The 27,042-nt window shown below is 41.7% G+C and overlaps 1 protein-coding gene across 3 annotated transcripts in view; it reads right to left on the bottom strand.

Annotated features, from left to right (window-relative positions):
* Positions 1-309: 309 nt before the first annotated feature.
* FAM124A (family with sequence similarity 124 member A) overlaps positions 310-27,042 on the bottom strand; it is a 107,617-nt gene continuing 80,884 nt past the window's right edge. The window contains exon 4 of one of the 3 annotated variants that reach the window (XM_027116377.1): positions 310-2,605. In XM_027116377.1, coding sequence (XP_026972178.1) covers positions 1,796-2,605 — 810 coding nt within the window. In that variant the 3' untranslated portion in view covers positions 310-1,795. The other 2 variants (XM_027116378.1, XM_027116379.1) reach the window with 2 other exon arrangements.

The following is a 27,042-nucleotide window of genomic DNA, read 5'->3' as shown; positions in this document are numbered from 1 at the left end:
AATGACAGAGACTGTACGGCTGGCAAAGCTGGAAGTATTTATTATTTAGCCCTTTAAAAAAATTTGCTCGCTCCTGGTCTAGAATTATAGAAGACCATATTTTTTTTTTTTTTTTTTTTTTGCGGTACGCGGGCCTCTCACCGTTGTGGCCTCTCCCGTTGCGGAGCACAGGCTCCGGACGCGCAGGCTCAGCGGCCATGGCTCACGGGCCCAGCCACTCCGCGGCATGTGGGATCCTCCCGGACCGGGGCACGAACCCGTGTCCCCGGCATCGGCAGGCGGACTTTCAACCACCGCGCCACCAGGGAATCCCAGAAGACCATATTTTTATTTACTTAAATCAGAGCAGAATATTGTAATTCGGAGTCCTGGAATATGCGGGATGTTCGGGGTAGGAGGTAAGGTTCTCATTACAGGGATGGCAAAGACTTGAGGCTTCAGCTCGAGTCTGATCGCTGGTAACGGCTGCCGGGAGGACTGTGTTGAAGAGGATTCTGAAGCTGTGTCTGGGCTGGTGTGGGCGCTTCCAGAGAGGTGTAAACGGGGCCGTGAGTCATTCAGGCAGGGAGCACCAGAGTGGGACGTAAGCAAGGCAGGCAAGTCTGTGCTCTTCCCCAAAGGTATACAGCAACTAGGGACAGCTCGGCGTTGTCCCCGACGCCAGCACTTGGCACTGTAGAGGCTGGAATTGTAAACATACCCTTACTGGAGTGGGAGAGAGGTGAGATTTAAATACTGTTCACGCTGTGGCAGAAGCAGGCAGTGGCGGGTAAGGCCAAGGTCAGGTTAGAGCTCCAGCTTTAATTAAGGCTCCTATGCACGCGTGCAGCAGTGTTGGTTCACGACAGCATTCTGTGTAAAGCTTCCCGCTTGGAGAAGAGGGGAGTGCATTTATTAACCTGTGCAATCAAAATGCCAGTTAAAAGTGTTATGAATTATTTAAACATGAAAAAGGGTGTGTGATGATGCATGTTTACTGGAGAAAGCAGTACAAAATATGGTTCCTGTCATTTGCACAGATCTGTGTATGTATAGCCCTTGGATTGTGGTTTTAAAAATTGAAGCAACTTAAGAATACCCACTATGTCTAATAACCTACTATTCTGTAACTCCGAGAACGATTCTTCCTCATTGATCCAGGCAAATCTAGATAGCGGAGTTCTGTAGACCCCCAGCTGTTACAGTGAATGTGTTTGAAAGATGTGTGCAGATCTAGTTTTGGGAACTCAAAATCGTATTATAAATGCACTACAGTGACTCCTTTCACTGTAACGGTACCTGGAAATTCTCAGGGCCACTGCTCCCTGGTAAGGTAAACAGAGATGGAGAATCCAGTAAGGTGGAATTATGCGCACTAATCTCTCATACAAGTCACTTGGTATCTTTCTCACATTCAACGTTTTTTGGCTTTAATTGTTTTTCCTTCCCAGCATGAAAAATTGTGAAATCAACTCCAGCTGACTAGGTTTTCTTTCCATTTCAAATAATTATATGAAGCATTTAAATAAGTGCACCAAACCATATCTCAAATGGAACTGAGTATTCAAAACATATATTTTATGCCTTAAGTTTGTTGAGAATTTATTTGCATAAAAATCCCAGTATATTTCCACTGAGCCCACCACCTTGCAGGTGACGGGTGGTGTGTCAAACGTGCTAATAATGACCCCGTGAGACAGATAATTAGATTCCGGAGGACCTGGGGACGCGGGGCCGAGAACACGGGTGGCGTGCAGACCCCAGAGGGGCAGGGGCACCTGAGCCTGTGGGTCTGAAAGACAAGAGTGGGGTGTGTTCAGATGTAGAATTCCTCCTCCACGTCGTTGTCCGCGCCTCCGGCCAGCACTGAGGGTGGCAGGACGCCTCTGCCAGTCTGCTGGGCGTCGGGAGCATCGTAAGGGAGTTCTGGGGGTGACTCTGGGAGCCAGGAGGTGTCGGAAGCTGGGGAAGTGGTGACAGCTGTGGCCGAGGAGCTGGAAGGCCCTTTGGTGAACAGAGGGAGGGCAGCCCAGGAGGCCTCTGTGGTCACGCCGCCCCCAGCGGGCAGGGGTCCTTCTCTGGAAGCCCTGCGCTCTGACCAGAGGCTGCTGCATCTTTCGGAGGGGAGCAGTGTCTCCACGGGGCTGCAGAACCTGCTGGGTGCAGAGTATGCAGAGACCACGGACAGGTCGGAGGAGGAGAGCCGCAGCCCCGTGTCCACGTCCGTCTCCTGGGCCCCCTCTAAGTCATCGATGGAGAGGAGGTGGCCGTGCCTCCGCTCCGACGCCCTCTGTCCCGGGCCGTCTGTGTTTGCAAAGCACAGTGGTTCAGCTGAGGAGGCCAGGGAGGGGTCTCCCGTGGGCAAACAAAACAGGGACTTGCTTCTCTGGAAAGGCCAGGGGAGGCTGGGAGGGCTGCCGGCTGGTCTGGCCAAGTCCTGCGGCTGCCGGGTAGGCAGGCCTGTCTGGCCGAACCCCGGGTCTGAAGTGTCCATCGGGGGCTGCGGGCCACTGCCAGGGGTCTGGCTCTGTGCAGCGGCACTCGGAGAAGGCGTGGACCCAGCTTTCTGCTCTGAGGCGTGGTGAGCTCTGCTGGGTTTAGGGCACTTCCTGCGTACCCTCTGTGCCTGCAGGGGGAAGAGGGCATATCACATCAGTGCAGGACTGGCGGTCACCGGGGACGGGGATTCCGCTGTTAACAGAACGTGAGACACATTTCCTGATGACTGGAAACTTCTGGCAATGTCTCGGCAGTAAAGCATTACCAGAAATTTCATTCTCCAAATTCTAAAGCAAAGACAGAGGTAGCGGAGCTTGGGGGAATACAGATCAGACTTCTCAGTCTGAGCAGACATCCCCAAACCCAGGGGGAGACGCAGTCCCTTGTCACGACAGGGAACGGTACGTCTTCCAGTGCACACGCAAGGATGCTCGACAGATTAGCCACAAGCATGAGGCCTGGCTGAGCAGGAGAGGGGAGACAAGAATTACCATTCAATGCAAGAAGGTTGCTTGAAGGGTTTATCTCCCTCCAACCAAAGCCCCACTGTTTGGAAATACTACTGACGGCAGCATGGAAGGATCGGGATGGGACTTGACTCCAGTGCACGTGTGAACATCAGGACACAGCCTAGGGGTGGCCTACGATTCAGGGCAGTACATCTTCAAAGAGTGCAGGGCTATCAGGAAATTGGCATTTATTTACTTGCTCTAAGGAACTCCACGATACTCAGCTATTTTGCCTTTCAGAAACTGTATGGGAAAGGGGGCGGTTGACTACTGACTAACCCCGTGGATGCCCCACAGGGCTTGGACAAGCAGTTTCACCCTTTAACACTCCGCCCTGTCCTCCTAGTCTCCCTGACCTTCCCTGCAGCTCTGCAGGAAGCTGTTTCTGCTGCACAGAACTGGGGCTTCACTTCCGATTCTCATGCACCCCTGGGGCTGCTGCTCTCGGGTTCTCTCCCTGGTCTGGTTCACCAGGCCTGCAGGCCAAAGTCTGGATTACTTACCACCCAGATAATGGATCTGGGGACAGTGGGTCTGGCTCTGCTCTGTATAGGATTACCTGATTTATGAATCCCTGCAACAAGAGGGCTGAGTGCAGTTTACTATAAGGGCTATTTCCTAGCACCCAGCAGGCTACGAGACATTGGCTCTTCCCTGGACAGGCAAGTCCCCCACCTCCCTGTTAGACAGGAACCTGGTTTTGTTATAGCCACCTGGGAAATTTTATTCAATGCAATACACACTTATTTGTACCTATTACAGGTAAAGGAGGAGACACTACAATGAGAAGGACTGTCCCCAACCACATGAACCTTCTATCTCATTGACAGGATCGGAGACAAAAAGAACTCAGACAAGGGCGTGTGAAGACAGGCACAATACTAGGCCGAAGAGCGAGAGGCCGTGCCTGCCCGCGGGAGCACAGGAGTCTTCAGTTGGAGGTGGCCATGGAGATGGGCGGCTGTCGTCCTAGTGGGTGGCACGCGTGGAGAGGAGGCTGTGCTGGAGAGAGAGGCCAAGACAAACGGGCTGACTGTTGGCAGGTAAGCAAGGGAGTTGCAGGGAGCGGGGAGCAAGCAGCTCGGCTTGATTACAGACCAGGTGCCTGGAAAGCAGCGCTGTAGGTCAGCTTGGGGATGGAGTCTAGTATTGGTCAAGGAGACCCTGACCGTGTGGGTAAGAAATACACAGACTTATCCTTCTGCTGGGGCCATGTTCACTCATTATGGTTTTTTCTATAGGACCATTCCTTTCACTGATTTCTTAGATCTTTTTTGCCTAATTCCAGATATCTCTTAATCCTATAAACAGACCGACTGACTCATTGTTTTTCAATCAACATTAACTGAGAGTCTTTTAAGCGGAGCTCCTCAACTGGTGTGTTTAAGCTTTGCCTGGGTTATAAAGGTGTGCTGAGGACTGATCTCTGTCACCAGCAGCCTCTTGTACCACAGAAATATTATCGTTTCCTGTGTGCTCTGATGTGAAAAAGGTCTGGAGGACCAGGCACAGATAATTTTGAATAAGACACGATCTTAGCCCCCCACAATTAACAATACAACGGTCAAGTGTAATAAGGTGAGCCACAATGATAAAGTGAGCGGCGATATAATGGGGGCGTTTGGGGCACCAAGGGGGGAGGGGTTGATTTTACAGAGGGGGTGAGGCAGCACGGGGAGAGGGTAGAAAAAGCTTGCCTTGAAGTCATGACTGGACAGAATCTTGGAAGTGGAAGAGGGGTTTGTCAACTGGAGGGCAGTGGGCGTGGCATGGAAAGGCACACAGGCACAGAGGCAGCCTGAGCAGAGGCTGGGGGCATGAACCAAAACAAGAGGCGAGCCCTGAGAAGTGAGAGGAGCCTCATCAGGGGCGTGCTGTTGTCTGCGCAAGCTCCCTCTCCCTCTATATTCTTTTTCAGATTCTTTTCCATTTTGGTTATTACAAGATACTGAGTATAGTTCACTATGCTACACAGTAAATCCTTGTTGTTCATCTATTTTATAGATGGTAGTGTGTATCTGCTAATCCCAAACTCCTAATTTATCCATCCCTCTTGCCTTTCCTCTTTGGTAACCATAAGTTGTTTTCTATGACAGTGAGTCTGTTTCTGTTTTGCAGGTAAGTTCATTTGTATCGTATTTTAGATTCCACTCATAACGGATAGCATATGATATTTGTCTTTCTCTGTCTGACTTAGTATGATAATCTCTAGGTTCATCAATGTTGCTGCAAATGGCATGATTTCATTCTTTTTTATGGCTGAGTAATATTCCATTGTATGTATGTACCACATCTTCTTTATCCATTCATCTATCGATGGACACTTAGGTTGCTTCCATGTCTTGGCTATTGTAAATAGTGCTGCCGTGAACATTGGGGTGGATTTATCTTTTTGAATGACGGTTTTCTCTGGATATATGCCCAGGAGTGCTGGATCATATGGTAGCTCTATTTTTAGTTTTTTAAGGAACCTCCATACTGTTTTCCATAGTGACTGTACCAATTTACATTCCTGCCCATGGTATAGGAGGGTTCCCCTTTCTCCACACCCACTCTAGCATTTATTATTTGTAGACTTTTTGATGATGGTTAATCTGACTGGTATTAGGTGATACCTCATTGTAGTTTTGATTTGCATTTCTCTAATAATGAGCAATGCTGAACATCTTTCCATGTGCCTGTTGGTCATCTGTATGTCTTCCTTGGAGAAATGTCTCTTTAGGTCTTCTGCCCATTTTTTTGATTGGGTTGTTCGTTCTTTTGTTATTGCGTTGTATGAGCTGTTTGTATATTTTGGAGATTAATCCCTTGTCAGTTGCATCATTTGCAAATATTTTCTCCCAGCCTGTGGGTTGTCTTTTCGTTTTATGATTTCCTTTGCTGTGCAAAAGCTTATAAGTTTGATTAGGTCTCATTTGTTTACTTTTGCTTTTATTTCTATTGCCTTTGGAGACTGACCTAAGAAAACATTGGTATGATTTATGTCAGAGAACGTTTTGCCTATGTTCTCTTCTAGGTGTTTTATGGTGTCATGTATTATATTTAAGTCTTTAAGCCATTTTGGGTTTATTTTTTTGTATGGTGTGAGGGAGTTTACATGCAGCTGTCTAGCTTTCTCAACACCACTTGCTTTTTTTCCATTGTATATTCTTGCCTCCTTTGTCCAAGCCTAATTGATGATATGTGTGTGGGTTTATTTCTGGGGTCTCTATTCTGTTCCATTGATCCATATGTCTGTTTTTGTGCCACTACCATGCTGTTTTGATTACTGTAGCTTTGTAGTGTTGTCTGAAGTCTGGGAGGGTTACGGATCCTCTTCTTAATCCTCAGTCTCTAATTCTGTGTGGGGGGGGGTGTCTTTGTCCCCGTGACCTGCTGTCTTCCTGCCCAACAGTCTCTGTACAGCATAATGAAATTCTCAAGCTGTTCTGCTAAGGGTGGTTTAAGGAGCTGAAGGTCAAGAGCAGCAATTACGGAGGTTTCTGATGGTCTAAATTATAGATTCTTAAAGAATATGATGCAAAATGTTTTTAGTACAGGTTGTAAGATATGGTTCTCGTAAAGATCACACTCTACAAGGCCATTCTACTTGCATTTTATGTGCATGGGGACCTCACTGAATATGGCAAGGAAGGTGCTGAGCCAAACTCGTTCCTCCTGGGGTATGACCCACTCACCAGGGCTTGCTGCTCTGTGCTCCAGTATCCCCTGAACTCCCAACCCAGCCATTCTGACTCTGTGCTGTACTGCTCTGGTTAGTGATCCATCTTCTCTGCAAGGCCCTGTGCTTCACGAGGGAGATCCTGCTCAGCACATACCCTGACCAGTACCCAATACACAGCAGGAACTTAAGCATGAATGAAGAGTCACAGCTTTGGGATGGGGTCAGGAGTGGCCTCAGAAGGCCCATGTGTACCTGGGAGGTGTGACAGCTGAGTGGCTGTTGAAGAGACAAACCAGTTTTCTCAATCATTTGAGTTTGGCTAAATAAGAGAGAAAATAAGTCATGAGGCTCTTTAGAGAAGGAAGTCCTCAGGTACAGAGCCTACTTCCAGTGGGGGGACAGTGTTTATTAATTAAGAGGTCTATCTTATTTTTCCAAAGGGCTGAGTCCCTTGGGTGCCCCAGTAAGTATGTACCACCCTGTAACTTGCATGTTCAGAGTCTTATTCGAGGGGCATGCTCTGGGTGAGCATGCTTGCAGTCAGAATCTGCCTGAAAGAGGAAGCCTCTGTGAATACTGCTCCATGAGAAGCAAAAGGCCAAGGTTCCAACTTGAGGAACTGTTTGGAGACATCTGAAGCTTTCCACGGTCAGAGACAGAGTGGTGTTAAATTAGACTCAAAATCAGGAACAGCTAGCAGAGGACGCATCCTTGGTGGCTTTGCAGAGATTTTCATCACTGTGCTCTTATTTTTTTTACTGCATCGTGAAGGCAGGAGTCCAGCTAAATCCTAATATCTTCTTTGAAGAGAGGTGGTAGCCAGTGTTTTTCACTGGAGGGGTGCCCACGTGCACCGTAGAGGTGGCTGCTGGGCAGGTGGGATTCCAGTTGGCACAGCATTGGCCGGTGATGATGCAGGATCCTGGGGTGGGGAGTTGGAGGAGGTTGGCTGCGAGGCTTCACAGCCCCTGCTCCCGGGGTCTGCCCAGGGCTGCTGTGCCCGTGGGATGTGCCTGCAGCAGATCTGGTGGTTTTCTCCAGCTCTGCCTGGAGGCAGAGAAGTCAGCTTCTAAAAGCAGGGTCTTGTCTGTCTGATGACAACTCACATATGCAAAGGATGGCCCTACTTTTGGTGTCCTTCCCATGGCGATGGCTCTATTTCTGACCTTTCCTGTCTGCCCGTCTGACTTGACCAGGAACACTAGAATCTGATAATGAACCATCAAAGATGTTTCGAGAAGCTCTTCCCCAGTGGACTTTTCCAGAGTGAAACAACACTCTGGAAAAGCCTCCTTCCTCCCCCAGCTTTCGGCTCTCAGGGCTGCCCCTCGGGAGCTTCTCCACGTGACAGCAGCACTGTACCTTGAGGATGGCTTCCTTTGCTTCTCTTTGAAGCAGTGCGGGCTAGCTGACTCACTGGAATCCAGTAGTTCCCTCTTTGCTGTTTATGGAACTTTCTCTAAGGAACACAGTAGCATTACATCAATGACTCTGCCTAAAGGCAACCAGCCAGGGAGATCTGGTTGTGTCCCTGAAATCACCAAAAAGCTGAAATGCAGTAAGTGACCCATGAGCTTCACATGGAACTTCGAGCCTGGGCAGTTTGCAATGGAAGGAGTAAAAAGGCCTTTTTCAAGGATCAGCGTGTCTCAACAGACACATGGATGGAATTCCTAGGAAGGGTGATTCTATCCCTGACCCAGTAAGCCTGTGCAGTGTCTCATGGGTCGATCATGGTCAGGGCATTTTCTCTCACCCTCACACCTCCTCTTTCCAAGAAAGGTCATTTCCTCCTGTTCTGTCCTGGGCAGAAACACAACCAGTGTGGCACTGTCTGTTATGCAGTGAGCCAGCAAAAGACCTTTTAACCCAGGGACTCATAAGAATTAGGGGCAGTCTCAAGGAAATTGGGCAATGGGTTCACATGAGAAACCGGATTTTTGTTCTAAATAAAAGCATCGTATTTTGCTTCTCCTTTCACTGTCCTCTGGATTAGGTTTCATATACCCACTAAGAGCACTACCCCCAGAAAAAGCCTATGTTGTCTTCAAAAAAATTTTTTTAATTTAATTAAAATTTTTATTGAAATATAATTGACATATAACATATATTAGTCTCAGGTGTACAACATATTATTTGTATATATTGTGAAATGATCACAATAAGTCTAGTTAATCCATCACCACACATAGTTATGTTTTTTCTTGCAATGACAACTTTAAATCTACTCTCCCATCAACTTTCAATATACAAAACAGTATTAACTATAGTCACCAAGCTGTACATTAAATCGCCGGATTTATTAATTCTATAATTGGAAGTTTGTACCTTTTGGCTTTTTTTTTTTTTTTTGCACTGTGCAGCATGTGGGATCTTAGTTCCCTGACCAGGGATCGAACCCTGGCCCAGTGCAATCGAAGTGCAGAGTCTTGACCACTGGACCGCCAGGGAAGTCCTGGAAGTTTGTACCTTTTGATCACCCACCCATAACAACCACCAATCTCTTCTCTGAATCTATGAGTTAGGTTTTTTATTCTTGTTGTTTTAATTCCACATATAAGTGAGATCATATGGTATCTGTCTTTCTCTGGCTTATCTTGCATAATGCCCTCAGGGTACATCCATGTTGTCACAAATGACAGGATTCCATTCTTTTTTATAGCTGAATAATATTCTGTGTGTGTGTGTGTGTGTGTGTGTGTGTGTGTACACACACACACACCACATCTTCTCCATTCATCCACAGATGGACCCTTACCTTAGGTTGCTTCCATGTCTAGACTATGGTAAATAATGCTACAATCAACGTGGAGAGTGCAAATATCCTTTCAAGTTAGTGTTTTCATTTCCTTCAGATAAACACACAGAATTAAAACTGCTGGATCATATGGTAGTTCTATTTTTATTTTTTGAGGAACCTCCACACCACTTTCCGTAGTGGCCACACCAATTTACATTCCTACCAACGGTGCACAAGGGTTCCCTTTTCTCCACATTCTCGCCAAGACTTAATATTTCTTATCTGTTTGATAAAAGCCATTTAATAGTTATAAGGTGGTATCTAAACCACTTTGTGGTTTAGATTCTCATTTCCCTGATTATTAGTGATGTTGAATATCATTTCTTACCTGTTGGCCATCTGTATGTATTCTGCGGAACAATGTCTATTCAGACTTTCAGCGCACTTTTTAATCAGGTTGTCTGCTTTTTTACTATTGAGTTGTATGAATTCTTTATAATATTTTCTTCCATTTGGTAGGTGGCCTTTTCATTTTGTTGATGGTTTCCTTTGCTGTACAAAAGATTTTTAGTTTGATGTAGTCCCACTTGTTTATTTTTTGCTTCTTTTGCCTTTGGTCTTGGTGATGATAATTTCAATTTGACACCAAAAACAATCTCAAGGAGTGTACCACCTATGTTTTCTTCTAGGAGTTTTATGGTTTCAAGCCTTGTGTTCAAGGCTTTCATCCATTTTGAGTTGATTTTTGTATATGGTGTAAGCTTTCTGGTAGCATCTTTAGGATTCTCTACGTATAATATCATGTCATCTGCAAACAGTGACAGCTTTTTCTTTTCCGACTTGGTTTCTTTTTATTTCTTTTTCTTCTCTGATTGCTGTGGCTAAAACTTCCAAAACTATGTTGAATAATACTGGTGAGAGTGGGCAACCTTGTCTTGTTCCTGATCTTAGTGGAAATGCTTTCAGTTTTTCACCACTGAGGACGATGTTGGCTGTGGGTTTGTCATATATGGCCTTTATTATGTTGAGGTAAGTTCCTTCTATGCCTACTTTCTGGAGGGTTTTTATCATAAATGGGTGTTGAATTTTGTCGAAAGCTTTTTCTGCATCTATTGAGATGATCATATGGCTTTTCTCCTTCAATTTGTTAATATGGTGTATCACATTGATTGATTTGCGTATATTGAAGAATCCTTACATTCCTGGGGTAAACCCCACTTGATCATGGTGTATGATCCTTTTAATGTGCTGTTGGATTCTGTTTGCTAGTATTTTGTTGAGGATTTTTGCATCTGTGTTCATCAGTGATATTGGCCTGTAGTTTTCTTTCTTTGTGACATCTTTGTCTGGTTTTGGTATCAGGGTGATGGTGGCCTCATAGAATGACCTTGGGAGTATTCCTTCCCCTGCAATTTTTGGGAAGAGTTTCAGAAGGGTAGTTGTTAACTCTTCTCTAAATGTGATAGAATTCATCTGTGAAGCCATCTGGTCCTGGACTTTTGTTTGTTGGAAGACTTTTATCACAGTTTCAATTTCATTACTTGTGATTGGTCTGTTCATATTTTCTATTTCTTCCTGGTTCAGTCTTGGAAGGTTGTACCCTTCTAAGAATTTGTCCATTTTATTGGCATATAGTTGCTTGTAGTAATCTCTTATGATCCTTTGTATTTCTGTGGTGTCCATTGTAACTTCTCCTTTTTCATTTCTAATTTTATTGATTTGAGTCCTCTCCCTCTTTTTCCTGATGGGTATGGCTAAAGGTTTATCAATATTGTTCATCTTCTCAAAGAAGCAGCTTTTAGTTTTATTGATCTTTGCTATTGTTTTCTTTATCTCTAATTCATTGATTTCTGCTCTGATCTTACGCTTTCTTTCCTTCTACTAATTTTGGGATTTGTTTGTTCTTCTTTCTCTAGTTGCTTTAGGTTTAAGGTTAGGTTGTTAGAGATTTTTCTTATTTCTTGAGGTAAGACTGTATTGCTATAAACTCCCCTCTTAGAACTGCTTTTGCTGTGTCCCATAGGCTTTTTTTTTTTTTTTTTTTTTGGGGTACACAGGCCTCTCACTGTTGTGGCCTCTCCTGTTGCGGAGCACAGGCTCCGGACGTGCAGGCTCAGTGGCCATGGCTCACGGGCCCAGCCGCTCCGCGGCATGTGGGATCTTCCCAGACTGGGGCACGAACCCATGTCCCCTGCATCGGCAGGCAGACTCTCAACCACTGCACCACCAGGGAAGCCCCCATAGGTTTTGGATCATTGTGTTTTCGTTATCACTTGTCTCTAGGTATTTTCTGATTTCCTCTTTGATTTCTTCAGTGATCCACTGGTTATTTAGTAACATATTGTTTAGCCTCCACGTGTTTGTGTTTTTTGCAGTTTTTTTCCCTGTAATTGATTTCTTATCTCATAGCATTGTGGTCGGAAAGGATGCTTGACATGATTTCAATTTTCTTAAATTTACTGAAGCTTGATTTCTGATCCAGGATGTGATCTATCCTGGGGAATGTTCTGTGTACACTTGAGAAGAAAGTGTATTCTGCTGCTTTGGGATGGACTCTCCTATAAATATCAATTAAGTCCATCTGGTCTAATGTGTCATTTAAGGCTTATGTTTCCTTATTAATTTTCTGTCTGGATGATCTGTCCATTGGTACAAGTGGGGTATTAAAGTCCCCCACTATTATTGTGTTACTGTCAATTTCTCCTTTTATGGCTGTTAGCATTTCCCGTATATATTGAGGTGCTCCTATGTTGGGTGCATATATATTTACAATTGTTATATCTTCTTTTTGGATTGATCCCTTGAACATTATGTAGTGTCCTTCCTTATCTCTTGTAACAGTCTTTAAAGTCTATTTTGTCTGATATGAGTATTACTACTCCAGCTTTCTTCTGATTTCCATTTGCATGGAATATCTTTCTTCATCCCCTTACTTTGTCTGTATGTGTCCTTAGGTCTGAAGTGGGTCTCTTGTAGACAGCATATATACAGGTTTTGTTTTTGTATCCATTCAGCCAGTCTGTATCTTTTGGTTGGAGCACTTAATCCATTTACATTTAAGGTAATTATAAATATGTATTTTCCTATTGCCATTTTGTTAACCGTTTTGGGTTTTTTTTTAAACATCTTTATTGGAGTATAATTGCTTTACAGTGGTGTGTTAGTTTCTGCTTTATAACAAAGTGAATCAGTTATACATATACATATATCCCCATATCTCTTCCCTCTTGCATCTCCCTCCCTCCCACGCTCCCTATCCCACCCCTCTAGGTCGTCACAAAGCACGGAGCTGATCTCCCTGTGCTATGCGGCTGCTTCCCACTATCTATCTGTTTTACATTTGGTAGTGTATCTATGACTGTGCCACTCTCTCACTTTGTCCCAGATTACCCTTCCCCTTCCCCATATCCTCAAGTCCATTCCCTAGTAGGTCTGCATCTTTATTCCCATCTTACCCCTAGGTTCTTCATGACCTTTTTTATTTTTTTTAGATTCCATATATATGTGTTAGCATACAGCATTTGTTTTTCTCTTTCTGACTTACTTCACTCTGTGAGACTCTAAATCCATTCACCTCACTACAAATAACTCAACTTTGTTTCTTTTTATGCCTGAGTAATATTCCATTGTATATATGTGCCACATCTTCTTTATCCATTCATCTGTCGATGGACACTTAGGTTGCTTCCATGTCCTGGCTATTGTAAATAGAGCTGCAGTGAACATTGTGGTACATGACTCTTTTTGAGTTATGGTTTTCTCAGGGTGTATGTCCAGTAGTGGTACTGCTGGGTCATATACTAGTTCTATTTTTAGTTTTTTAAGGAACCTCCATGCTGTTCTCCATAGTGGCTGTATCAATTTACATTCCCACCAACAGTGCAAGAGAGTTCCCTTTTCTCCACACCCTCTCCTGCATTTATTGTTTGTAGATTTTTCATCATGGCCATTCTGACTGGTGTGAGATGATATCTCATTGTAGTTTTGATTTCTATTTCTCTAATGATTAATGATGTTGAGCATTCTTTCATGTGTTTGTTGGTAATCTGTATGCTTCTTTGGAGAAATGTCTATTTAGGTCTTCTGCCCATTTTTGGATTGGGTTGTTTGTTTTTTAGATATTGAGCTGCATGAGCTGCTTGTAAATTTTGGAGATTAATCCTTTGTCGGTTGCTTCATTTGCAAATATTTTTTCCCACTCTGAGGGCTGTCTTTTCATCTTGTTTATGGTTTCCTTTGTTGTGCAAAAGCTTTTTCAGTAGGTCCCATTTGTTTCCTTTGTTGTGCAAAAGCTTTTTCAGTAGGTCCCATTTGTTGTGCAAAAGCTTTTTCAGTAGGTCCCATTTGTTTATTTTTGTTTTTATTTCCATTTCTCTAGGAGGTGGGTCAAAAACGATCTTGCTGTGATTTATGTCATAGAGTGTTCTGCCTATGTTTTCCTCTAAGAGTTTGATAGTGTCTGGCCTTCCATGTAGGTCTTTAATCCATTTTGAGTTTATTTTTGTGTATGGTGTTAGGGAGTGTTCTAATTTCATTCTTTTACATGTAGCTGTCCAGTTTTCCCAGCACCACTTATTGAAGAGGCTGCATTCCTATACACTAATGATGTAAAATCTGAAAATGAAATTAAGACAACACTCCCATTTACCATTGCAACAAAAAGAATAAAATACCTAGGAATAAACCTACCTAAGGAGACAAAAGACCTGTATGCAGAAAATTATAAGACACTGATGAAAGAAATTAAAGATGATACAAATAGATGGAGAGATATACCATGTTCTTGGACTGGAAGAATCAACATTGTGAAAATGACTATACTACCCAAAGCAATCTACAGATTCAATGCAATCCCTATCAAACTACCACTGGCATTTTTCACAGAACTAGAACAAAAAATTTCACAATTTGTATTGAAACACAAAAGACCCAGAATAGCCAAAGCAATCTTGAGAAAGAAAAACGGAGCTGGAGGAATCAGGCTCCCTGACTTCAGACTATACTACAAAGCTACAGTAATCAAGACAGTATGGTACTGGCACAAAAACAGAAATATAGATCATTGGATTTGTTTCTGTAGGTCGTTTTTCTTCCCTTCCTCTTTTGTTCTCTTCTCTTGTGTTTCCTGCCTAGAAAGGTTCCTTTAGCATTTGTTGTAAAGCTGGTTTGGTGGTGCTGAATTCTCTTAGCTTTTGCTTGTCTGTAAAGTTTTGATTTCTTTGCTGAATCTGAATGAGAGCCTTGCTGGGTAAAGTAGTCTTGGTTGCAGGTTTTTCCCTTTCATCACTTAAAATATATCACGCCACTCCCTTCTGGCCTGTAGAATTTCTGCTGAAAAATCAGCTGATAACCTTATGGGAATTCCCTTTTATTTGTTGCTTTTCCCTTGCTGCTTTTAATATTTTTTCTTTGTGTTTAATTTTTGTTAGTTTGATTAATATGTGTTTTGGCGTTTTCCTCCTTGGGTTTATCTTGTATGGGACTCTGCACTTTCTAGACTTGGTTGGGTGACTATTTCCTTTCCCATGTTAGGGAAGTTTTCGACTATAATCTCTTCAAATATTTTCTCAGACCCTTTCTTTTTCTCTTCTTCTTCTGGGACCCCTATAATTCAAATGTTGGTGCATTTAGTGTTGTCCCAGAGGTCTGAGAGACTGTCCTCTTTTCTTTTCATTCTTTATTCTGTTCCGTGGCAGAGATTTCCACCATCTGTCTTCTAGGTCACATCCATTCTTCTGCCTCAGTTATTCTGCTGTTGATTCCTTCTAGTGTATTTTTCATTTCAGTTATTGTATTATTCATCTCTGTTTGTTTGTTCTTTAGTTCTTCTAGGTCTTTGTTAAACGTTTCTTGTTTCTTCTTGATCTGCACCTCCATTCTTTTTCTGAAATCTTGGATCATCTTTACTATCATTACTCCGAATTCTTTTTCAGATAGATTGCCTTCTCTTCATTTAGTTGTCCTTGTAGGTTTTTATCTTGCTCCTTTGTCTGCAACGTATTTCTTTGTCTTTTCATTTTGTCAGACTTACTGTGTTTGTGGTCATCTTTCCACAGGCTCCAGGATCGTAATTCCTTGTTTCTGGTGTCTGACCCCTGGTGGGTGAGGCTCGTTCAGAGGCTTTGCCATTATCCCCTTGACAGGGGGTTTGATTGGTGTTGTGGTGACCAGAGCCTGCACTGGATATTGAGTGGGGCCTCCCCTTTGCTCTGTGGTTGTCACTGCCCTGGTCAGGGGCAGGGTCTGCTCCCGAGTTTTTGGAGTAGAGGCCCCCAGATCTGTTTCTTAGCTGTGTTTCTGATCTGCGGTGTGAGGCAGGTGGGACTGGAGCACTCCCACTGGGAGACAAGCCACTGAGTATTCCTGCTCTGGAGCTGTTCACCTGTGAATGTGCTCTGTTGTGCCCCCTTTTGCCCATTGTGCGGACTCACAAAGTACACTGTTGTTGGCACTGCTCTCAGTCTGCCCTTATCTGTGGGGATGCTGGCAACTGGCCCTGGTGACTCTCAGGTGTTTTCAGCAGATCACTGGCACAGATACACTGAGGTCAGGTCCCAGGACTGCAGTAGTCATGCACCTAGACCCGCTGTGGGAGCTATAGAGGCAGCTCAGACTCTGGCCTGGACCAACTCCCACATGTATGTGCCCACAAAGCCCACAGCTGCTGAAGCCAGACCCATCCCAGCTGCAGGAGAGCTTGTTGTCCTTTCAGATGTTTCACAGGTGCTGAATTTAGGAAGCTGCCAGCAGAGATGTAACTCCGTGGTTCGTGCAGCCTTGAAGAGCAATTTCAGCTCTTCTTCCTTAGTCACACGGCCCCTGGGGCTCAGGTGTGGTTTCAGCCCCACCTGTGCATATGTTCTTCCCACTGGAGTCTGCTCCAGAGGTTGCCGGAGCACATGAGCCTATCAGGCAGGAAGGAGCTGAGGCAGTGATTGGGGCGAGCAGGCTGCCTAGGTGGGAGGGTGCTGGGGTAGGGACTGGAACATGCAAGCTCATCAGGTGGCAAGCAGGGTGAGCGGGTCACCCAGGCTTGCACGGGGGTTGCAGGGGAGGTGATGGCAGGGGCGTGTGAGCTGGCTCTGGTGGAGCCCTCCCTAGTGCCTGTGGAGGCAGGGGCTGGTGTGTGAGGAGAGAGGATGTGATGGTGGCCCTGCCCTTTGCACGTCACTCAACCATGGTACTTCTCTGTTGTGGTGGTCCAGGCTTCCTCCATGAGCATTCCCAGTTGCGGAGCTCCTCACTCCTGTCCCCACAGGCTGTCTCCTTACAGCCAACAATGGTCTCCCCCCGGGTCTGCTCTCCAAACCCCACATTCCACCACCCAGCCCCCATGTGTACTGGCGGACACCTGTCTCAGGCTGGGGCATGCAGGACTGCTGTGGCATGGACCATCTGTGTAGGTCTCACTCTGTCCTATCACAGACCATTTGCTGGGCTCTCCTCCAAGCCCCTGAGGCTCCCTTCTGTCCCAGCTGATCTTCCAGGTGGTGAAGGGGCTTCCCCAGATGCGGGAACCTCTCTTTCAGCTCCCTGCCAGGGGTGCAGGTTGCATCCTGTTTCCTCTCCTCTTCCTTTTACCTTATTTCTTTCATCCTACCCAGCTATGTGGGGATCTTTCTTGTCCTTTTAGGTGTCTGAGGTCCTCTGCTAGTGTTCAGCAAGTGCTCTGTGAGAATTGTTCCATTTGTAGATGTATTCTTGATGTGTCTATAGGGAGAGATGAACTCCACGTTCTCCTACTCTCCCTCCATCTTGGAAAGCTCCCCTCAACTCTCTGTTTTTTTCTTTTGTCCTGCCTGGTTATGTGGAAGTTTTCTTGGACTTTTGGAAGTCTGAGGTCTTCTGCCAGTGTTCAGTAGATGTTCTGTGTGAATCATTCCACTTGTAGGTGTTTTCTGATGTATTTGTGGGAGGAGGTAAGCTCCACATCCTACTCTTCTGCCATCTTGATTCCTCCCTCCAAAGTCTTACAGTTTTCAATGTATATATCACTGATCTTCTTGGATAAATTTATTCCTATGTATTTTATTCTTTTGATGCAATTGTAAGTGGTGTTTTTTAAAATTTCTTTTTCTGATAGTTTGCTATTAGTGTATAGAAACAAAACAAATTTTTAATATATTTAGGATTCTCTATGTATAGTATGTCATCTGCAAACAATGACAGCTTTACTTCTTTTCTGATTTGGATTCCTTTTATTTCCTTTTCTTCTCTGATTACTGTGGCTAAAACTTCCAAAACTATGTTGAATAAGAGTGGTGAGAGTGGGCAACCTTGTCTTGTTCCTGATCTTAGTGGAAATGCTTTCAGTTTTTCACCATTGAGGATGATGTTGGCTGTGGGTTTGTCATATATGGCCTTTATTATGTTGAGGAAAGTTCCCTCTATGCCTACTTTCTGCAGGGGTTTTATCATAAATGGGTGTTGAATTTTGTTGAAAGCTTTCTCTGCATCTATTGAGATGATCATATGGTTTTTCTCCTTCAATTTATTGATATGGTTTATCACATTGATTGCTTTGCCTATATTGAAGAATCCTTGCATTCCTGGAATAAACCCCACTTGATCATGGTGTATGATCCTTTTAATGTGCTGTTGGATTCTGTTTGCTAGTATTTTGTTGAGGATTTTTGCATCTATGTTCATCAGTGATATATTGATTTTTATATCCTGCAACTTCACTGAATTTATTCAAATAGTTTTATAGCACAGGCTTTTGGATTTTCTCTATATAATAGCATTTCATCTGTACATAGTGACAGTTTTACTCCTTTTTTTAAAAAAAACACAACATGATTATATTTTAATACAAAACCAAAATACAAAACACCATAGTAAATTGATGGCAATAAAATATGGCATTTCATTTACACTGCATGACAAATGGTTAACATCCTTAGTAATAAATGAGTTCTTAGAATACTTCCGTCTTTCTGACTTGGAAGGCTTTTATAACTTTTTCTTGCCTAACTGCCCTGGCTAGAACTTGCAATAATACATAGAATAAAAGTTGTGAGAGTTGGAATCCTTATCTTGTTTCTCATCATAAAGGTAAAGCTTTCAGCTTTTCACCACTGAGTTAGCTGTCGGCTTGTCATATGTGGCTTTTATCATGTTGAGGTATGTTCCGTGTATACCCAATATGTTGAAAGTTTTTTTCATAAATGAGTGTTGAATTTTGTCAAATGCTTTTTCTGCATCTATTGAGATAAGATTATGATTTTTATCTTCCATTTTGATAATGTGGTGTATCACACCAATTGATTTGCAGATGTCAAACCATCCTTGCATCCGTGGAATAAATCCCACTTGAACATGGTGTACAATCCTTTTAATGTATTGTTGAATTAATTTGCTAATATTTTGTTGAGGATTTTTGCATCTATGTTCATCAGGGATATTGACCTGTAGTTTTCTTTTCTTATGGCATCCTTGTCTGGATTTGGTTTCAGGGTAATGCTGACCTTGTAAAATGAGTTTGGAAGTGTTCCCTCCTCTTCTGTTTTTTTTTGATAGAGTTTGGGAAGGATTGGCATTAATTTTTTCTTTAAATGTTTGGTAGAATTCACTAGGAAGCCATCTGACTCTGGAGTTTTGTTAGAAGACTATTGATTACTAATTCAGTCTCCTTACTAGTGATCAGTCTGTTCAGATTTTCTATTTGTTCAGTGATTCAGTCATTGTAGGTTGTATGTTCCTAGGAATTTATCCATTTCTTCTAGGCTGTTCAATTTGTTCGCACCTAATTGTTCATAGTTGTCCTTTATGATACTTTGTATTTATGTGTTATCCATTTTAATCTTTCCTCTTTCATTTCTAACTTGAGTCCTCTTCTTTTCTTGATGAGTCTAGCTAAAGGTCTGTCAATTTTGTTGTCTTCTCAAAGAACTGGCTCTTAGTTTTGTTAATCTTTTCTATTTTTTGTCTCTATTTCATTTATTTCCACTGTGATCTGTTATCTCCATCCTTCCACTAAATTTGAGCTTCTTTGTTCTTTTTCTAGTTACTTGAGGTATAGAGATAGGTTGAGATCTTTTTTGTTTCTTGATGTAGGCATTTATCACTACGAACTCCCCTCTATAGCAAGAAATTCTCTTGTTATATCCCATAAGTTTTGTATGTTGCATTTCCATTTTTATTGTCTCAAAGTATTTTTTAATTTCTTCTTTGACCCATTGGTTGTTCAGTAGCATGTTGTTTAGTCTTCATATACTTGTGAATTGTCCAGTTTTCTTCTTGTAATTAACTTCAAGTTTCTAACATTTTGGTTGGAAAAGACAGTTGATGTATTTTTAGTCATCTTAAACTTATTAAGATTTGTTTTGTGGCCTAACATATGATGTATCCTGGAGAATATTCATGTGTGCTTGAGAAGAATATATATTCTGTTGCTCTTGGATGGAATATTCTGTATATATCTGTTAAGTTCTCTGGTCTGACATGTCATTAAGGCTAATGTTTCCTTATTGATTTTCTGTCTGAATGATCGATCCACTGGTGAACGTGAAGTCCTCTATTAGTACTGTATTGTTGTATATTTCTTTATGTTTGTTAGTATTTGCTTTATATATTTAGGTGCTCCTATGTTGGGTGCATAGCTATTTTCAAATGTTATATCCTTTTGTTCGATTAATCCCTTTATCATTACAAAATGACCTTGTCTCTAATTAGTCTTTTTCTTAAAGTCTATTTTGTCTGATATAAGTATACCTACCCCAGCTTTCTTTTGTCTTTTATTTGCATGGAATATCTTTTTCCATCCTTTCACTTTCAAACTATGTGTATTCCTACATCTGACGTATCTTGTAGGCAGCATATAGATGTATCTTGTTTTTTTAATCTACTTAGCCACGTTATGTCTTTTGATTGGAGCATTCAGTTCATTTACATTTAAAGTGATTATTAACAGGTATGTACTTATTGCCATTCTGTTCACTGTTTTCTGGCTGTTTTGTAATTCCTCTACTCCTTCTTTTCTTGCTCTCTTCCTTTGGAATTTGATAATTTCCTGCATTAGCATGCTTAGATTACCTTCTCTTTATATTTTGTGTATATACTATGGGTTTTTGCTTTGGGGTACCATGAGGCTTACAAAAAACAACTTATATTTATAACAGTCTATTTTAAATTGATAACAACTTAAGTTTGAAAGCTCTACATTTTCACATTTTGATGTCACAGTTTACACCTTTTTATCTTGTGTATCCATTAGCAAATTATTGTAGTTACATTTATTGTTACCACTTTTGTCTTTTAACTGTTATGCTAGCTTTATAAGTGATTAACCCATCACCTTTACAACATTAGATTATACTGAATTTTACTATAAATTTACCTTTACCAGTAAGATTTATACTTTCATGTTTTTCTGTTACTAATTAGCATCCTTTTGTTTGTAAAAAGTACCTTTAATATTTCTCGTAAGGCCAGTCTTGTGAGGTTGAACTCCTTTAGCTTTTGATCATCTGGAAAACCCTTTATTTCTCCCCCCCTCCCCAGTTTTATTGAGATATAATTGACATACATTACTATATACGTTTAAGGTGTATAGCAAAATGATTTGACTTAACAAACATCAACTCAATTCTGAAGGACAGCTTTGCTCGTTAGCATACTCTTGGTTTGCAGTTTTTTTCTTTCAGCACTTTAAAAATATCATGCTACTTCCTTCTGGCCGGCAAAGTTTCTCCTGAAAAAATCTGCTGATGGTCTTATGAGGGTTCCCTTGTATGTAAATTGTTTTTCTCTTGCTGATTTTGATTCTCTCCTTGCATTTAAATTTGACACTTTAACTACATGTAATGTGTCTTAGTGTGGGTCTCTTTGGGTTTATCTTATTTGGAATTCTTGGACCTGGATGTCTGTTCCTTTCCCCAGGATAGGAATATTTTCAGCTATTATTTAAACTGAGTTTTCTGCCTGTTTTTCTCTCTCTCCTCTTTCTGGGACCCTTATAATGCAAATGTTGGTCTGCTTGATGGTGTCCCTTAAGTCCCTTAATCTATCTTCACTCTTTTTCATTTTTTTCCTTTCTCTGATTTGATGAATTCCAGTACCTTGTCTTCAAGTTTACTAACCCTTTCTCTTGCTTCCTCTAGTCTGTTGTTAAACCCCTCTAGTATATTTTTCACATCAGTTACTATATTCTTCAGCTCTGTACCTTCCATTGGTACTTTCTTATATTTTCTATCTTTTGTTGAAGTTCTCCCTTTGTTCATCAGATGTGCTCCTGAACTCATGAGCATCTTTAGGACCATTATTTTGAACTCTTCATCAGGTAGATTACTTATCTGTATTTCACTAAGGTTTTTTTCTGAGATTTTATCTTGTTCTTCCATTTGGAATATATTCTTGTTTCTTTGACTTTCCATGTTGGTATGTATGCACTAGAGAAATCAGCCACCTCTCCCAGTCTGAAGTAGTGGCCTCATGTAATAGATAAAATTATTGTTCATCCCTGCCCTAGTTGGTTCTCTCTCAAACCTTTGTGTTTAAGCAGGCTACTTTATTCTTAGTGGCTCCAAGAAGGGAGGGTGTTCCTAGATCTGTCGGTGTCCCAGAGAGGAGAATCTGTCTTCTCACTCTGTGCTGAGCCTTGGGGCGACAGCCAGTTAAGAACTGTTTCTTTGTTTGCTCCTGTCCCATTGAACCTGTGAACACATGCCTCACTGGCCGCAAGAGCCAGTCTGTCAAAGGATGTGTCCTCAGCGAGGCAGCCACAAAAGCTGGGTCACCAGATATTTACACAAGCTCCTTTCTCAGAGACACTGGCGACTTGGGGCTGGGAAGATGGAAAGCATGAAGATGACACTTGCCAGCTTCCCTGGTCTCTGGAGAGAATTGTAGTCACCCTCTATGTGTGTGTTAGTTAGAAAGAAGCCTGGCCCACAGGCCACAGCTATGAAGATAAGAGGCTTCTTGTATAGAAGGATTGGGACTTTCAAGTCTGTTACTTCTCTGCTGTACCCTGGGGTTAGGTGGTTAAGAAGTCTTCTCTATTTGTTACAATCCTGTAGTACCTGTGAGTGTAAGCCCTGCTGTCCACCAGAGCCAGGTGATCAAGGGGTGTCCCCTGGGTGGCAGCTGCAAAAAGCAGGACATGAGAGGAGTACACAAGCTCCTTTCTGGGAGATGCCAGCGGTTTGGAGCAAGGGAGACTGTAAAGATGGCACCTGCTCGCCTCTGTTTTGGAGAGTGTGTCAGTAAGTCCCTGGATATGTATTAAATTAGATGCCTGCCCCTCGGGCTGAAGCTTTAATAAGCAAGTTGGCTTCTTTAACAGGAAGACTGGGTACATTTTAGTTGGCTGCCTCTGCTCTGGGCCCTGGGGTGAGTGATTCTACCTAAGCCCTTCAAAAACTGTTTTCCAGATCACTATCAATCACCTTCTGGATCTCAAGGGAACAAGCCCCAATGGCTTTCAAAGCTAGATGTTCTCAAAGTTAGAGGTAATTGTCTCTCAGGTGCAGGCCTTAAAAGTTGAGGTTCAAACCCTTTGCTCCTCAGGGAGAGGCTTGGAGTTGTGAGAGCCCTCCAGATTGTGGGTCACCATGCCAGGGTTCATGGTGATACTGTGTCTCAGTCTCTCCTACCTAATTTGTAGGAATTGCTCAGATAGTTTTAGAAGAAACTGTTCCATATCTAGCTGTAGACTTGGTGTGAGAAGAAGTGAGTTCAGGATCCTCCTATGTCACCCTCCTGAACTGGAACACTGGGGTTCTTTTTCGAATGGTTAGTAGGAAGAGAGTAGGACTTATGGGAAAAAAGGCAAGATTCACTCTAAAAGTAATCAAAGCCTGGGTACATTTTGTCAAATCAGTGACATTTCTAGGTTGGAAGTCTGAAAATTTTCTAAGCCACATAGGATGGTGGTTTAAGCAAATCTTTGCTGGACAGTTATTTGTCCATTCTTCTCCTCTCTGCCATTATGGAATCGTAAGACTTCCTGAAGAATTATCAGAGCAACATACTAATTCCATTCCTCGTAGAATGAAAGACAGGATAATGCAGAATATAAGAAGAGTACTTACTCTCCAGAATTGGCAAAATGGCAGCAAAGTGACAACTATCCACCTAGACTGTCTTCCTGCCAACAGTTACATAGCTTCCCCTCCCGCCTCCCCGCCACACCTCTCTGAATGACCTTTCTAAATACAAACCCCACCATGTTTCTTGGCAGAAGACACTAACTAGCAAGCTCTACAAGACCCTGTCTACTCCTTCAGGCCTTGTGTCTTTCTGGAATTGCAACCTATACGATCCAGCCATTTGGAACTGCCATCATTCCCAAACAAACCAGATTGGCTTATATCTCCATGACTGACTTCATGCTGCTGCTGATGCCTGTCTGCCTAGAGACACCTGCTCATCTTCAGAGACCAAGCCTAACGTGATGCTGTGAAGCCTTATCTGACCACGTACTCAACAAAATGCACTCATTTCTCTTGGGCATATAACTAGGAGTGGAATTGCTGGGGCACAGGGTAAGCAATTTTTAGTTTTAGTAGGTACTTCCAAACAAATTCCTAAACTGACTGCATCAAAATGTGTAATTCTACCAGGAATTTATAAGTATTCCAGTTGCTTCACATCCTTGCCAACATCTATTGTTAGCATTCTTTTTAATTTTAATCGTTCTGATAGGTAAGGGTGTTTCATCATGCTATTAATTGGCATTTGCCAGATGACTAATGATATTATCTTTTTATTGGCCGTTTGAATACCCTCTTTAGTGAAGCACCTGCTCTTTGTATATATATATTTTGGATTCTTTTCGTGGATGTATGTATTGTAAATATCATTATCCAGTCTGTGGCTTGCCATCTTACTCTTTTTTGGTGTCTTTTGATGAACAGAAGTTCTTATTTTTTAATAATTTATCTTTTTTTTTCTTTTAAGACTAGTAATATTTGCTATTCCACCCAGCAGCCATTCTGTGCCAGAGGGTGGAGGACAGAATGAAAAGAAGCTTGGATCCCTGAGGACTGTGGGCTGCCATACATAGGAGAGAGAAGTAAGCATCTATTGTTATTAAGCCTCTATTTTTTTTCAAGCCTCTTTCTCAGTTGAACCTGAGCTTACCTATCACCACAACAAACATTCTGCACAGAAGTACATTTACATATTTAAAGGAACTGGCTTTAACTGTAAAATTTTTACTTGGTGCTGTAAGGTATTTAGGAGCTGGGTCGATTGACCTCTAGCACCCGTACTTATATAAGTATTTTTAAAAATAATCATATTTGCACATAACAGGCACTCAAAGTCATACTGAATAAATACATGTGCGATAAAAATACATATCTTCTAAGATCGCTTTTGATCAAGGGAATTTTAAGGTGTTTATATATGTATAAATATACATATATATATTATAAATCATAAATACCAACAGTTATTATGTGAATTTGATGGAAAAAAATGAGGACTTTAGTATTACTGGAGAGCAGTAGCAATATCTAACAATGAAAACGTTTTAAGTCAAGAAGTATTTGAGGGGCTGCCTCAGGGGCCAGCTTTGTTAAACATCAGTATCAGCTCTTGGGAAAAATCACAGAAGATACTATAAATAGAGGGACTGTGAACACCTAGAACTGCTAGGACACAGACTACTGATCTGATATATATTAAAAAGGTATCCATTTAAGAAGGAACAGGAGAGAAAATCAAGGTCATAGATCTCAGGATTAGGAGCTGAGGCTGACAGATCAAATGACAGAATCTGTAAAACTGAAAAGACGACTCAGAAAAAGAACAAACAGATCTTGCCCAAATGCAAAGCTTTCCCTTTGTATAACTTCTGCATGTTCCCTGAATATTTATTTTTCAGTATGATTTATGAATTACCCTGCCATTGGCTGTAAAACACGAGGTAGACTGATTTTTATATCAACAAAGGATCATCAGAATTTAAGTATCACTGATTTAAGGAATTTCAAAAGAGAAATATTCCTTGCCACAGTTCCATGAGCAAATCCTAAAAGTAGCTGACTGAAATGATTAACAGCAGCTTAAGCAAGAGTCCCATTTTTGAAATTAGAATGAAAAAGAGTGAAGAAAGCATACATGAGCTATGTGGGGCATGATCAGAAACAATATCCTCACTTTGCGAGTCCCAGAGGAGAAGGGATAAAGGGACAGAAATCTTATTCAAAGAAATATTGGCTGAAAACTTCCCAAATCTGGGGAGAGATACAGCCATCCAGGTATGGGAAGCTTAGAGATCCCACCCAAAGAGATCCTCACTGAGACACATTATAATCAATCTCTCAAAAATCAAAGTCAGAAAGAAAATCACATACAGGGAATTCTGATAAGGCTTTACATTTCTCAGCAGAAACCTTACAGGCCAGGAGACAGTGGGATGATACATTCAAAGCACATAAACAACAACAACAAAACTCATCCGAGGATATCTTACCCAACAAAAGCATGAAGGAAATTAATCACCACTAGACCTGCCCTACAAGAAATGTTAAAGGAAGTTCTTCAAACTGAAACAAATTAGTAGCATGAAAACATATTGAAATATAAAATTTACTGGTAAAGGTGAATATATATAGTCAAATTCAAAGAACTCTAATACTTCAATGGTGGTGTGTAAATCACTTTGAAATCTAGCATATAGGTTAAAGACAACAGTGTTGAAAATAACTATAGCTGTAATATTATGTTAATATAGTATTTATAAATATAATACATAAATGTATAATATATAAATATAATTATATAAAAATATATAAATTGGGACATCAACATAAATCTGAGGGGGGGGCAGGTAATTGGGTAGAACTTTCTTATGTAATTGAAGTTATCATAGATGGTTATAACATATTATGAAAGCCTCATGGTAATAACCACAGACCAAAACTAGATAACAGATATACAATGATAAAGAGAAAAGCAAACTACTACAAAAAATCATCAACTCAAAAAGACAGCAAGAGGAACAAAGGAACTAAGGAATGACAAAACTATCAGAAAGCAATTAACATACTGGCAACAGTAAGTCCTTAGCTATCAATAATTAATGTAAATGGGCTAAATTCTCCAATTAAAAGACACAGATGGGCTGAATGGATTAAAAATAAGACCTAACTATATGCTGCCTACAAGAGACTCACTTAAGCATTATGGATATTCACAAACAGAATGTGAAGGGATGGAAAAAGATATTTCAAGCAAATAGAAACCAAAAGAAAGCAGGGGTGGTTATATTTATATCAGACAAAATAGATGTTAAACCAAAAACTGTAACACAAGACAAAGTCATTATACAATGATAAAGGGGCAATTCATCAGATATATTAATTGTAAACATATATGCACCCAATATTAGAGCATCTAAAAATATTAAACAGTTATTAACAGACCTAAAGGGAAAAATAGACAGCAATGCAATAATAGTAGAGGACCTCAATACACCACTTTAAACAATGGACAGATCACCCAGGCAGAAAGTCAAGAAGGAAATAATGGATGTGAGTGATGCTTTTGAACAAATGCACCTACAGACACATACAGAATATTCCATCCAACAGCAGCAGAATACACATTCATCTCAAGTGCACACAAAACATTCTCCAGAATACATCACATGACAGGTCACAAACCACGTCTTACCAAATTTAAGAAAGCTGAAATCATAC

The sequence above is a fragment of the Aethalodelphis obliquidens genome, unplaced genomic scaffold, assembly GCF_003676395.1.
Source record: "Aethalodelphis obliquidens isolate GAN/ISIS:26980383/991018 unplaced genomic scaffold, ASM367639v1 scaffold16, whole genome shotgun sequence".
NCBI classification, from domain to species: domain Eukaryota; kingdom Metazoa; phylum Chordata; class Mammalia; order Artiodactyla; family Delphinidae; genus Aethalodelphis; species Aethalodelphis obliquidens.
Note: the sequence above shows the minus strand (reverse complement) of the source record. Positions and strands in the feature narration are given on the sequence as shown.